This window comes from Loxodonta africana, chromosome 19, assembly GCF_030014295.1.
Source record: "Loxodonta africana isolate mLoxAfr1 chromosome 19, mLoxAfr1.hap2, whole genome shotgun sequence".
NCBI lineage: Eukaryota > Metazoa > Chordata > Mammalia > Proboscidea > Elephantidae > Loxodonta > Loxodonta africana.
Window position 1 is genome coordinate 23,828,347 of NC_087360.1, and position 14,607 is coordinate 23,842,953.

Below are 14,607 nucleotides of genomic sequence, written 5' to 3' on the forward strand. Positions count from 1 at the left end.
TCAGTGAAAAAGAGGAAGATCTTCAATGAGATGGATTGACACAGTGGCTGCAACAATGGCCTCAAGCATAACAAGGGTTGGGAGGATGGAGCAGAGCTGCAGGATTTCCTTCTGTCTTACATAGTCAGAACTGACTGGACAGCACCTAACAACAGATATCCTAATGCTGTTAAATAATTGCTCCCCTATGTAGATCAGTATGAATGAGACAGCTATAAATGAAGGACGATGCAGTTTCTTGATTCCCAATTAGGTCAAGCACCTTTTCTGGTGTTTCTGGCATTTATTTACTATTTGGCTACACTTTTGAAATGTAGGAACCCTGACGGCAGCAGTTAAAAGTTCGGCTGTTAACCAAAAGGTCGGCAGTTAGAGTCCATCAGCCACTCCTTGGAAACCTTATGGGGCAGTTCTAGGGTCACTATGATTCAGAATTGACTGGATGGCAATGGGTTTGGTTTTTTGGAGAGTACCTACTCAAGTCTCACATTCATTTTTTTTTTATTATGTTGTCTTATCACTTATTCTTTTGTAGGAGTTCTTTATATATTTGAAATACTGGATCTTTGTGGGTTTATACGTGTTACAGATATCTTCTCCTTAGCTGTGGTTTGTCTTTACTTGAACAATTCTTAATTTTGATATATATAATTAAACTTAACAATCTTTTCCTTTTTGGTGCTTTTTGGTTCTGTGTAATAAATCTTTCCTTACCCCAAGGACACAAATTCTTTTTTCTTTCTTCTCTCATTTCCCTTCTCTTTCCTTCCCTTCCCTTCTCTTCTCTTCTTTCTCATCCTCATACTCTGTCGCTCAATCTCCCTCTCTCTTTATTTCCCACATTTAGATCTATATTCCACCTGGAATGAATTTTTGTGAGGTAGGGATCAAGTTTCTTTTTTTTTTTCTGTATAGATATCGCCTTGGCTCAGTCTACTTATTGAAAAGATTATCCTCGCCTGCTGCTCTGTAATGCCATTGTGATTCTATGGGTCCATTTATGGGTTCCCTATTGTTTTCTATTAGTCTATTTGCTTAGCCTTGCACCAATCCCACATTGTCTTAATTATTGCAACTGCATAATAAATCTTGACTTTTGACTTCGTTAGCATTTTACTCCATTTTTGTGTTCTCTTGCTCTCTCTCCTCTCATTTTTTGACCATTTGAGAGTAAGTTATATATCATTGCTCTTTACCTCCAAAATACTTCAATACGCATATCCTGTTTCTAGAAATAGGTATATTCTCTTTCAAAACCCTTATTAAAATTATCAACTTCAGTAATTATTGTATTGCACATTGATATAATATGATGTAACATTAATATAATACTAATCTGTATCTGAATTCCAATTTTGTTAATTGACCCAAAAATACCTTTTGTAGATTTTTTTCTTTCCAGCACAGGATCCAGCCTTTCTCTGTCTTGTATGATACGAATTTTTTTCTAAATAATATAATTCCTCTTCTCTCTTTATAACACCCCTCATTTCTGATTTGTCTTATATTTCCTCATGACTAAGTTCAAGTTATGCATGTTTTGCTAGAATACTATACAGGTGATGTTGTGTCCTTCTCAAGGTATCATATCTAAAGTTACTTGATGTCCATCTGTTTCTCAATGATGATGTGAATTTTGATCGCTTGGTCAAGGTGTTGCTGGATTTCTCCAATGTATAATTACTATTTTATTTTCTGTTTTAAATAATAAGCAGTTTGGGATACTTTAGCCCATGCAAAGATTTTCATCACAATTTATCACTAGATTTATCGTTCATTGATGGCTCTTACCTGCTCCAATCTTTACTACAGTGGTTGCAGAATGATGATTTTCTGATTCTAGCACTCCCTCCTTATTTACCAGTCACATTCAGCATCCTTATGAGGGCAAGAGCACTCCCTTCTCCCTTACCTACCTACCCACCTACCTACCCATCTATCTACCTACCCATCTATCTATCTGTCTATCTGTCTGTCTGTCTGTCTATCTCTCTATCTCTCTGTCTCTCTCTTCATCTCTCTATCTCTATCATCTATCTATCATCTATCTATCTATCTAATCTATCTGTCTGTCCACCTCTATCTTTCTCCCTAGATATATATATATACACATATATATAATGTCACCTATTTATCTGTCTATCTTGTAATAGACTCAGAATTTTTATTTAATCAATGGTTTACAAATCATTATTGTATGTAATTATTTTGGTGCTCATATATCCCAGATTTAACATAGCTGGCTCCTTCTATGTAAAAAATGTGACATACATCCATTATTTTCTAGAGCAATTCTTTATGCTCTAGCATAGCAAGATGTTCTAAACTCACCTTGCACCAGCCCTGCATCAGTCTGGAGATCAGCCATTTCTCTGGGGATACTTGGTTTTTCAGTGGATAAAGATATTAAAGACCAAAATCTGGGTGATAAATGTGGTTATTTGTACTGAGTTTTCTTTGTTTCTTCACCCTTTCAGCAGACAGAATTATGTATATACATATACATACAAATATATACACTCATACGTATACATGTAGGTGTACATATACACATAAATATTCATATTTTAGAAATCATACATTCACATTAATATCCCCAATTACAATCCATCTGTATAGAGTTCTTTCTTGCCTTCCCCAATTCCATATTTGTACCTTCTTCCATACTTGAGGACAAAAAAAAAGAAAAAATTACAATCCATCTGTATAGGGTTCTTTCTTGCCTTCCCCAATTCCGTATTTGTACCTTCTTCCATACTTGAGGACTCTAGCTCCCCCAAATTATCAACATCTCTACTAATCTCCTCTATCCTACAATATATCTAAAATAGTTTTGGAATTCTTACCCATACCACTACAACAAACGACAAACTAAAAAAGGATTCAGAATTTCTTTGCAAATCTTCTCCATACCCTTCCCTCAAGATTGTTGTGTAGTCAAATACAACGTTTTGCTCAGTTTTTATTTCACTTCCAGTAGTTTCTTCTCAGTGGGGCCTTGTCTTGAAAGGGAGTTTTGGCAGTTGGTTTTGAAAGTTGATATGGCCTAGACTACTCTGTTTCCTCTCAGAGCTCACCAGGGAATTCTTACACTCACCACTAGTTAACAGAGCAAAACGTCTTCAGTTTCAACTGCTGTCCTAAAATCAGCATGCTGTTCTTCAAATAAGTCTTTGTTTCCCTCTACTTTCTCCCAAATCCTGCTACCATGTAGGCCTTGTGATTTGTGGGTGACTTGTGCCCATTTCTTGCATCTTTACTCTGTCCTATAGGGTCAGTATGAGTTGGAATCGACTCGACTGCACTGGGTTTGGTTTTTTGGTTTTTTTGGTGTGTTTGTGAAACACCTTGTCGCCTAATTTTTTTTTTCATTTAAGTTTATTTAATATTGGGTCTCCTTAAAGGACAGTCAAAAATGTTCCAAAGAGGAAAGAACCTGGAAAGATTCTTATACCCCAGCTTCTTTTGTTGTTGTTAGGTGCCATTGAGTCAGTTCCAACTCATAGCTACCCTAGGTACAACAGAACAAAACACTTCCTGGTCCTGGCCTTCCTTACACTCATTGCCGTGTTGAGCCAATGTTGCAGCCACTGTGTCAATTCATCTTGTTGAGGGTCTTCCTGTTTTTCACTGACACTCTACTTTACCAAGCATGATGTCCTTCTCTAGGGACTAGGTCCCTCCTGGTAACATGTCCAAAGTACGTGAGACTAAGTCTCACCATCCTTGCTTCTAAGGACCATTCTGATTGTACTTATCCCAGGACGGATTTGTTCATTCTTCTGGCAGTTCACGGTATATTCAACATTCCTCACCAACACCATAATTCATGTTTTATTTTTTTTTTTACTGAACTTTAGATGAAGGTTTACAGAACAAAGTAGTTTCTCATCAAACAGTACACACATTGTTCTATGACATTGGTTAACAACCCCACAACATGTCAACTCTGGGTTCCCTATTACAGCTTTCCTGTTCCCCCCTGCCTTCCAGTCTCTGCCCCAGGGCTGATGTACCCCGTTAGTCTTGTTTTTTTCCATGGGTCTGTTTAATCTTTGGTGAAGGGTGAACCTCAGGAGTGGCCTCGTTACTGAGATGAAAGGGTGTCCGGGGGCCATACTCTCAGGGTTTCTTCAGTCTCTGTCAGGCCAGCAAGTCTGGTCTTTCTTTTTGAGTTAGAATTTTGTTCTACATTTTTCTCCAGCTGTGTCCAGGACCCTCTATTGTGATCCCTGTCAGAGCAGTCAGTGGTGGCAGCCGGGCACCATCTAGTTGTACTGGACTCAGTCTGGTTGAGGCCGTGATAGATGTGGTCCATTAGTCCTTTGGACTAATCTTTCCCTAGTATCTTTAGTTTTCTTCATTCTCCCTTGCTCCTGAAGGGGTGAGACCAGTGGAGTATCCTAGATGGCCGCTCACAGGCTTTTAAGACCCCAGAAGCTACTCACCAAAGTGGAATGTAGAACATTTTCTTTATAAACTCTGTTATGCCCACTGAGCTAGATGTTCCCTGGGACCATGGTCCCCACAGCCCTCAGCCAAGCAGTTCAGTCCCTCAGGGAGTTTGGATGTGTCTACGGAGCTACCATGGCCTTGCCTTGTACAGGTTGTGCTGGCGTCCCCAGTATTGTATACTGTCTTACGCTTCACCAAAAAAAAAAAAAAATTTTTTTAAAGCTACTGCTTATCTTTTGTCTATTAAGTGTTTTTCCATCCCCACCCCTCTCTCATGACCATCAAATATTGTTTCTTTTTGTATGTAAGCCTTTTCATGTGTTTTTACAGCAGCAGTCTCATACAATATTTGTCCTTTTGTGATTGACTTATTTCACTCAGCATAATGTCTTCATAGATTCATCTAACATTTTCTTTGTTCCTCTTACTCTCCTGTGCTGGGTTCCTTTTGTTTGTGGATTTCTTTTTTTTTTTTTTTTTGTAGATTTTGTTTTTATTGAGGCTTTATGTTTTCTTCTTTATTTTGATGTGTAGTTTTGTTAACTTTCTTTGACCAACACTGTAATTCAAAGGCATCAATTATTCTTCAGTCTTTCTTATTTATTATTATCCAGGTTTCACATGCATATGAGGTGAATAAAAATACCACGGCTTGGGTCAAGCACACCTTAGTCTTCAAAGTGACATCTTTCCTTTTTAATACTTGAAAGAGGTCTTTTGTGGCAGATTTGCCCAGTGCAATACGTTATTTGATTTCTTGACTGCTGCTTCCACAGGCATTGATTGTGATTTCAAGTAAAATGACATTCTTGACAACTTCAGTATTTTCCCTTTTTATCATGATGTTGCTTATTTGTCTAGCTGTAAGGATTTTTGTTTTCTGTATGTTGAGGTGCAATCCATACTGTTTTTTTTGTTTGCTTGTTTTTATTTGTTTGTTTGCTTTTTTTTTGTTTTACCAGAAATCAGGGCTATGAGTTTTATTTGGGAAAGCTGGGAGGGATTTAGAGTGAGTTGATGGCCACTGAGTAAGCAGGTTTCAGGAGCCCCATATTTTCCAGAACCTAAAGTACCATAACCATGAAATTCAGCAATATTAGCACATGCTTGAGAACCTCTAACAACCAGCCCTACCCAGCTCTTCCTTCTCAGCCCACATTCCAGGTAAGGAACATTTTTATCTTTGAAACCCATGTGCACAGTCAGAGGAAGGGAGAAACAGTGACATCATCTTTTTTAACAAGCATTGCAACTGAAAGAGAAATTAGCATCGCCCTGAGTTTTGTATGATGTCAGTTAAATGAAGGTATTTTATAGCACTTTACAACAAATTAAAATCAACTAAATTGAAAATAAGTCTAGCAGCTGGGATAAGTAATCAGGTAAGTAGCCAGTTTTACTGTTTTTGCTTCGTGCTGAAGATAGGATTTGAATTTCTTTTATTGTACTTTAGGTGAAAGTTCACAGCTCAAGTGAATATATCATACAAAAATTTATACATATATTATTTTTGAGACATTAGTTGCAATCCTCACAATGTGACAGCACTCTCCCCTTTTCTACCCCAGATTCCCTGTGTGCATTCAACCAGTTTCTGTCCCTTTCTGCCTTCTCATCCTACCTCTGACAGGAGCTGCCCATTTGGCCTCGTGTATCTGATTGAACTAAGAAGCATACTCTCCACATACATTATTTTTTGTTTTATAGTCCTGTCTAATCTTTGTCTGAAGAGCGGGCTTCAAGAATGGTTTCAGTTCTGCGTTAACGGAGCATCCGGGGGCCATAGTTTCAGGGGTTCCTCCAGTCTCTGCCAGACCATTAAGCCCAGTCTTTTTATGTGACTATGAGTCCTGCTCCACACTTTTCCCCCACTCCATCTGGAACTCTCTGTCACCTACTTTTGTTGGAAATGTTCGCGTGATTTGGTTTTGCTTCTACTTCTTATGTTTTCTTATATGGAGATTCACAAATTATGCTGCCATAATCACCCTCTTCCCAGGTTCATTTCTCTATACTTCTGGGTGAGCCTGATCCATATCATTAAGTTAAGTTTCATACTGGTAGTATGACAAAGTGTTCAGCAGTGTGATGGTTAGGGTCACGCTGTACAGATTCAAATCCTGACTTTCCCACTTGCTATCTGGGTGACCTTAGGCAAATTAATTAACCTCTCTGGACCTTAGTTTACTCAGATACAAAGTGATTATAACAACAAAAATACTTTACAGGTAGTTCTGTGAAGTGAAGTGGGGTAGGGGTGAATTCTTTCAAGGTTTCAAGAAGAATATAGTCATTTAACAGCTTAAGTTTTATCACAACACAGAAAAAAATATTATTCAATTCATCCCCTGAAATAGGCCCAGTCTTGTATATAATTGTAACAAAATAAAGCAAACATATGTAAGTGTGAAAATCTTCACTGGCAAACAAGAATATTGATTTTAAAAATGTGTGGAAAAAAAAGTGTTTTATCACAGTCAAGAGTGTTCTTATAAGCATATAAAGTTCCTGGTACAGAGAAAGTTCTCAGGACATGTCACTTCATTTAAGAAATGCCTCAACTGAGCAATGAACTAAGTACTATGAGGACATAAGGAAAGAGAGTAAAAATCACAGTTTGAGACTCTGTGAAAGGTATCACTATAATCCGTTGCCGTCAAGTCAATTCCGACTTATAGCAACCTTATAGGACAGAGTAGAACTGACCCATAGAGTTTCCAAAGAGCACCTGGTGGACTCCAACTGCCGAACTTTTGGTTAGCAGCCGTAGTACTTAACCACTACACAACCAGGGTTTCTGATATCACTACAGGGACATTCAAATGAGTTTTGAAGAACAAGTAGAAGTCAACTAGGAAAATGAGAGGGAGGACGTTGGAGCAGAGAAACCAGAGGTCTAAACTACATGTTTCTTTTTTATCCAAACTGTCCCTTTTCAGTCAGACATCCTTTCTGGAGCCATATTCATCAAGTTGGCCTTGGGATTGGACCTTTACGTGGCAATCATCGCCCTCTTGGCTATCACTGCTGTGTACACAATCACTGGTGAGTCCATTGCATGTTTATCTCACTTGCTGCCTCCTACTCGCCCCACTACAACTTTCAATTAGGAACATCAGCATTAGCCTTGTTGCCACGAAGGTAAGGACACAAGTGGCATCACTAGGGTTGGTGTTACCCCGAGCAGTAACTCATGGTGTCAGCCCCTGCCCTGAACTTCTTCCCATATCAGACCATACAGAATCCTTAGTAATTTTTTTTTTACTAATGGTACTCATAAATTGTAATTCCCATGTATCACTCCTTCTTTTCTTTTAATTACTACTTCATTATCAAAAAAATTGTTGATACAGGTTCGCAAATGCTAATTACCAGATTATTGTACCTAAAATACAGGAAAATTTGACAAAATCAACAGCTATAAAAATACCAGCAGCAATAAAAACAACAGTGAGTCTTTGTAGCACATGTAGATGAATCATGTGATTCGAGGCATCATTGTAATTGGGTAATAATGACAGCTCTGATTAGAGTGTATTAGAAGGTTCAAAAAGTAAATAGGCACAGAGTTTTAGCCTTATAGGTATATTGATACACGTAAACTGGGCTTAAGGAAAATGGTTTTGTTGTTATTGCTAACTACAGGAATATTTTTATAGACAATCATTTTCGTGTCATCCCATCTGACAGTGTCGTCAGGTACAGTCTGCACCCACTAAACACTCCTAGTAATGCCACTGAAGGACACTACCCTATTCCCACTATGAGAGTCAGGTTCAGGCCCAGGAACACAATTAGAGCAAAGAAAATAGAATCGTCAGTATTAGATATGAGCTCCTTGGTCAAAGATAATGATGTGAGTACTGGGGGTGGGGAACTGGTGATCTGTTTCAGCTGTGTGTTTATTACCCAGATTGACAATTAGGAACCCAGCAGATAATACAGATGGAAGGTCAGGGCAAAATAGCAGTTTACACATGAGACTGGATAATGCAAGGTGGGGTCCAATGAATAAAGGATGCCAGGGTATGGTGGTGGGCTATGAGTGGCAGAGTCAGGAAGGAGAACTGGGTTAGTGATCTGGCTGTGGGGGAAAGGTGTGTGGCAATAGTCTAAGCAGTTTCTTACAAACCAGGTATGTTGGAATAGTGTCACATGTATATTAAATTAAGAAAATTAAATTATACCTGCTCTGTAAGAAAAAAAAAAAAGAAGAACAGCTTAAACAATCAAGATAGTTCTAGAGCCATTTTCATACAATGAGCATATGTTTCAGGATAAGTGAGAGATGGAGGTGTAAATCTGGTGTTTTCAGGATCCGTTTTGTTTCCCTATGACACTCTCATAAAGGAGATATCTCCCTGACTATGTAACTAGTGTGTCTAGAGTTTAAACAGAAGTTTTTAGGTTTTTTGGTACAACATTGTAGCAAAATATAAGTCAACTACTATTTCTAGTATTCAACCAAAGAAGCAATGTGCAAGGATAGCCCAAGACGACAGCTTAGTCAGACATACCACACAGCAAAGACCAGAGAAACCAAGTGAAACAAATACAGTTGACAATTTTGGAATGCTGAGCAGCAAATGGAAGAACGAAGAATTAAATCAAACACTGAATGCAAGGAGAAACTGAATTTATAAAACAAACAAGGGGACTTATGGATCATACGCACCCTGACAGCTGACCTGGTACAGCATGGCAATCTTGAGAAAAAGTGAGCAGAATTCCTGGGTAAGGAGCGTAGGAAGGCAACTTCATGGAATTCCCATTGGGAGACAAAGATACTGTGTAGACAAACCTGGACATGTACACCTCTGTTCAAACAACAAGCAGGTGATCCTAGCCCCCTCATCCAATGTCTGCCCTGCTGCGACGGTATACATGCCACACCCAGACAATTCCTGCAGGCTGATTGCACATGCACCAAAGCCCCTTGATTCCCCCACTACCTACTGAGACACAAATTTATGTATACACAGAGGGCCTATCCCATCCTTTTGGCTAGCATTCCCTCACAGAGCTACAGAGATGTCCTTCCCTGACCTCCAGAGGACACACTAACTGCTAGCACCAACCTGGAAGGACCCCAGGGTCCCACAAAGTCTATGGCGGGACCTTGACCACTCAACACTTGCACCCAATATCGGGGAAAGAATCTGCTCTCCCACCTCCACTCAATATTGTAAGGGAAGATATATGAACTCAACCACAGAGAACTAGATAGGACCCACCATACCCACTAGTGAGAGGAAATTATACCCAATCAACCAGCATCACTGAAGTCACACATAAACCAGTACCAGAAAACCAAAACAACAACAATTAAAATAATACAAAGGAAGAAAGACATCCCAAAGAGAACAAGAAGAAACAAAGCTCACGATATATAAAACAAAAGAAAAAAATCAGGACGAAACAAACAAACATACAATTGACAAAGAAAGATCTAGATAAATAAATTAACACCTTATGCCTCAGACAGCAGACAATAACAAATCACATGAAGAAACAAAATAAGATGGCTAAACGAGTGAGCAAAATAAAGATACAGAAAACCTTCCTGATGAGGAAATGGTAATAGAACTGTCTGATAAGGAATTCAAGACTTAGGCTCTTCAAAGAGATCAAGGAAAATACAAACAAAACCCTAGAAGAATTCCAAATAACAATACAAGAACAAAATGGCAAAATAAATAGACAATTAGAAACCATACAAAAAAAAAAAAAAACTAGAAATCCAGAAGATTAACAATAAAATAGATAACTCAATGGAAGAACATAGAAGTATAAATGAATCAATGGAAGAAAGAATCAGCAAAATAGAGGACAGATCCCTTAATATTATTTTAAGAAATTACCAGAAAAATGAAGAAAGCCTAAACCTAACCAGGAATGTAAAAGACTTATACAAGGAAAACTATAAAACACTACTGGAAGAAACCAAGACAGACCTACGTAAATGGAAAAACATTCCATGCTTAAGGATTAAAAGACTTAATACTGTGAAAATGTCGATACTACCCAAAGCCATCTATAGATATAATGCTATCACAATACAAATGCCAACAAGATTCTTTAATGAAATGGAAAAACTAATCTCCAACTTTATATGTAAAGGAAAGAGGCCCCAAATAGCTAAAGCAATATTGAAGAACAAAGTAGGAGGCCTCACACTTCCCAACTGAAAACTTACTATACAGCCACAATAATTAAAACAGCCTGGTACTGTTTCGATGACAGACATATATCAATGGAATAGAATTGAGAACCCAGAAGTTATAATCCATCCATCTACAGGCAGCTGATCTTCAAGAAAGGGTCAAAGTCCACTCAACCAAGAAGAAACAGTCTCTTCAACAAATGGTACAGGCAAAACTGGTTATCCATTTGCAGAAAAATGAAGCAGGATCCATACCTCACACTATGCACAAAAACCAACTCAAAATGATTCAAAGACCAAAATGTTAAAATGAAAATTATAACATTCCTGGAAGATAACACAGGGTCAAAACTAGGAGACCTAGCTTTCTGCATAAATAGCCTATCAAACACAACTAAAAACGAATGAACAACATAAGATAAATTAGATAACTGTAACCTCCTAAAATTTAAATACTTTCATCAAAAGACTTTACCAAAAGAATAAAAAGAGAACCTACAGACTGGGAAAAAACCTTTGGCAATGACATATCTGACAAAGGTCTAATCTCTATAATATATAGAAAATTTCAACAACTCAACAACAAGAAGACAAACAATACAATAAGAAAATAATCAAAGGATATGAACAGACACTTCACCAAAGAGGGCATTTAGGTGGCCAACAAATACATGAAAAGATGCTTGCAATCATTAGCTATTACAAAGAAAAAAATTTTTTTTAGAGAGATGCAAATCAAAACTAAAATGAGATACCATCTCACCCCTGCAAAAACAACAATGATCAAAAAAAAACAAAAAACAACAAATGCTGGGGAAGCTGTGGGAGATTGGAATTCTTATATTCTGGTGGGATTGTAAAATGGTATAACCACTATGGAAAAAGGTATGGCTCTTCCTTCAAAAACCTAGAAATAGAAATATAAGATCCAGCAATCCCACTCCTAGATATATACACTAGAGATCTAATAAAAGAGTCTCAGATAGACATATGGACACCTATGTTCGCTGCAGCATTATTCACAATAGCAAAAAGATGGAAACAACCTAAGTGCCCATCAACGGATGAATGGATAAACAAATTATCGTACATCCTATGGAATACCATGCAACTGCAAAGAATAATCAGGAAGTCCACGAAACATCTTATAACATGGATGAATCTGGAAGACATTATGTTGAGTGAAATAAGTCAATCACAAAAGTACAAATGTTGTATGGCCCACTATTATAAAAAGTCAAGAATAGATATACACACAAAAAGCAACATTCTTTGATGATTACCAGGTATGGGAGGAGAAGGGAAGTGGAATAGCTTTCTAGATAGTAAAAAAAACAGTAGACACTTGTTATTTTTGGTAATGGGAAAGGCAATATCAAATATGGATTAAGTCTGCACAACTCGACCAAGGTAAATGAAGATACTAAGAAGTACACAAGAAAAAGGGACAATTTCAGTACAATTTTGCAAAAACAGTAATAACAACAACCAAAAAGTCTGTTCATGGTTACATAGGTAGATATGCATGCATATATGTGTATAGGAGGGCAACAGGAATAAGTGCACATTCATGTATAGGTTTATCTGTAGGCATAGTATATACATATTTATTTGTGCTGCATATATATCTATATATATACTTGGATCCACAATCAACACCCGTGGAAGCAGCAGCCAAGAAATCAAAAGACACATTGCATTGGGCAAATCTGCTGCAAAAGACCTCTTTAAAGTGTTGACAAGCAAAGATGTCACCTTGAAGACTGAGGTGAACCTGACCCAAGCCATGATATTTTCAGTTGCATCATGTGCGTGCGAAAGCTGGACAATGCATAAGGAAGACCGAAGAAGAATTGATGCCTTTGAATTGTGGTGCTGGCAAAGATTATTGAATGTACCATGGACTGCCAAAAGAATGAACCAATCTGTCTTGGAAGAAGTACAACCAACATGCTTCACAGAAGCAAGGATGGCAAGACTACATCTTACATACTTTGGACATGTTATCAGAAGGGATCAGTCCCTGGAGAAGGACATCATGCTTGGTAAAGTAGAGGGTCAGTGAAAAAGAGGAAGACCCTCAACGAGATGGACTGACACAGTGTCTGCAACAATAAGCTCAAGTATAACAATGATTGTGAGCATGGTGCAGGACAGGGCAGTGTCTCATTCTGTAGTACCTAAGGAGGTTATGAGTTAGAACTGACCTGATGGCACCTAAAACAACAACAATAAAGCATGGAGCCCTGGTGGTATAGGGGTTAAGAATTCAGCTGCTAACCAAAGGTCAGCAGTGCTAATCCACCAGCCACTCCTTGGAAATCCTATAGGGTAGTTCTACGCTGTCCAATAGGGTCATGATGAGTCAGAATTGAGTTGACAGCAATGGGTTTGGTTTTGGTATAATAAAGCACATAGGGAGCACAGTTACAAAGACTTCCAAGATATACCCAAACAACTTATGGGATTGGTTTAGTGAGTTAAAAGGCTTAGGACTATAGTCTTGTGGGACAACTTAGTCAATTGGTGTAACATACTTCATAAAGATAGTGTTCTACATCTTAGTTTGAGAGTAGTGTCTGAGGTCTTAAAAGCTTTCAAATGGCCACCTAAGATACAACTATTGGTCTCTACTCATCTGGAGCAAAACTGAAGGAAATCAAAGACTCAAAGAAACTAATCCACAGGACTAAAAGCCCACACCAACCACTGCCTCTTCTAACCTGAGACCAGAAGAACTAGATGGTGCCTGGCTACCACTACTGACCATTCTGACCAGGGACACAATAGAATGGGAGAAAATTGTAGAACAAAATTCAGGTTCCTAAAAGAGGCTAACGACCAAAGACCAGACAAGTTGCAGAATGACGTCAAGGATATCATACATGACGAAAGCAAGAGATCATTAAAAAGACAGGGAAGAAAGAAAAAGACCAAAAAGAAAGAGAAGGCCAAAATCGATGTCAGAAAAGACTCCGAAATTTGCTTTTGAATGTCAAGTAGCTAAAGCAAAAGGAAGACAAAGTAAAGTATTATAGAGACATGTGCAAAGACCTGGAGATAGAAAACCAAAAGGGAAGAACACACTCACCATTTCTCAAGCTGAAAGCACTGAAATAAAAATTCAAGCCTCGAGTTACAATATTGAAGGATTCTATGGGGAAAATATTAAACGATGCAGGAAGCACCAAAAGAAGATGGAAAGAATATAGAGTCACTGTACCAAAAAGAATTCGTCGACTTTCAACTATTTCAGGAGCTAGCGTATGCTCAGGGACCAATGGTACTGAAGGAAGAGGTCCGAGCTGCAGTGACGTCATTGGCAAAAAACAAGACTCCAGGAATTGACGGAATACCAATTGAGATGTTTCAACAAACAGATGCAGTGCTGGAAGTGCTAACTCGTCTGTGCCAAGAAATTTGAAAGACAGCTACCTGACCAACTGACCGGAAGAGATTCATATTTATGCCTATTCTCAAGAAAGGTGATCCAATTGAATGCATAAATTCTTGAACAATATCATTAATATCACAGACAAGTAAAATTTTGCTGAAGTTCATTTAAAAGCGGCTGCAGCAGTACATTAACAGAGTACTGCCAGAAATTCAAGCCAGATTTAGAAGAGAACGTGGAACCAGGCTGAAGGCAGAGAATACAAGAAATATGTTTACCTGTGTTTTATTGACTATGCCCAGGCATTCAGCTGTGTGGGTCATAACAAATTATGAATATCATTGCAAAGAATGAGAATCCCAGAACACTTAATTGTGCTCATGAGGAACCTGTACATAGATCGAAAGGCAATCATTCCAAAAGAATAAAGGGATACTGTGTGGTTTAAAGTTAAGAAAGGTGTGTGTTAGGGATGTATCCTTTCAGCGTAACTATTCAATCTGTATGCTGAGAAAATAATCCGAGAAGCTGGATTATAATAAGAAGAATTGGGCATCAAGATTGGAGGGAGACTCATTAACAACCTACGTAAAGC

At 38.2% G+C, this 14,607-nt stretch overlaps 1 protein-coding gene across 1 annotated transcript in view; it reads left to right on the plus strand.

Annotated features, from left to right (window-relative positions):
* Positions 1-14,607, plus strand: part of LOC100674370 (solute carrier family 5 member 4) — a 58,173-nt gene that overhangs the window by 12,236 nt on the left and 31,330 nt on the right. Inside the window, exon 6 of the mRNA XM_003419184.2 lies at positions 7,395-7,500. Within this exon, the coding sequence (XP_003419232.2) occupies positions 7,395-7,500 (106 nt within the window). The remainder of the gene's footprint in view (positions 1-7,394; positions 7,501-14,607) is intronic.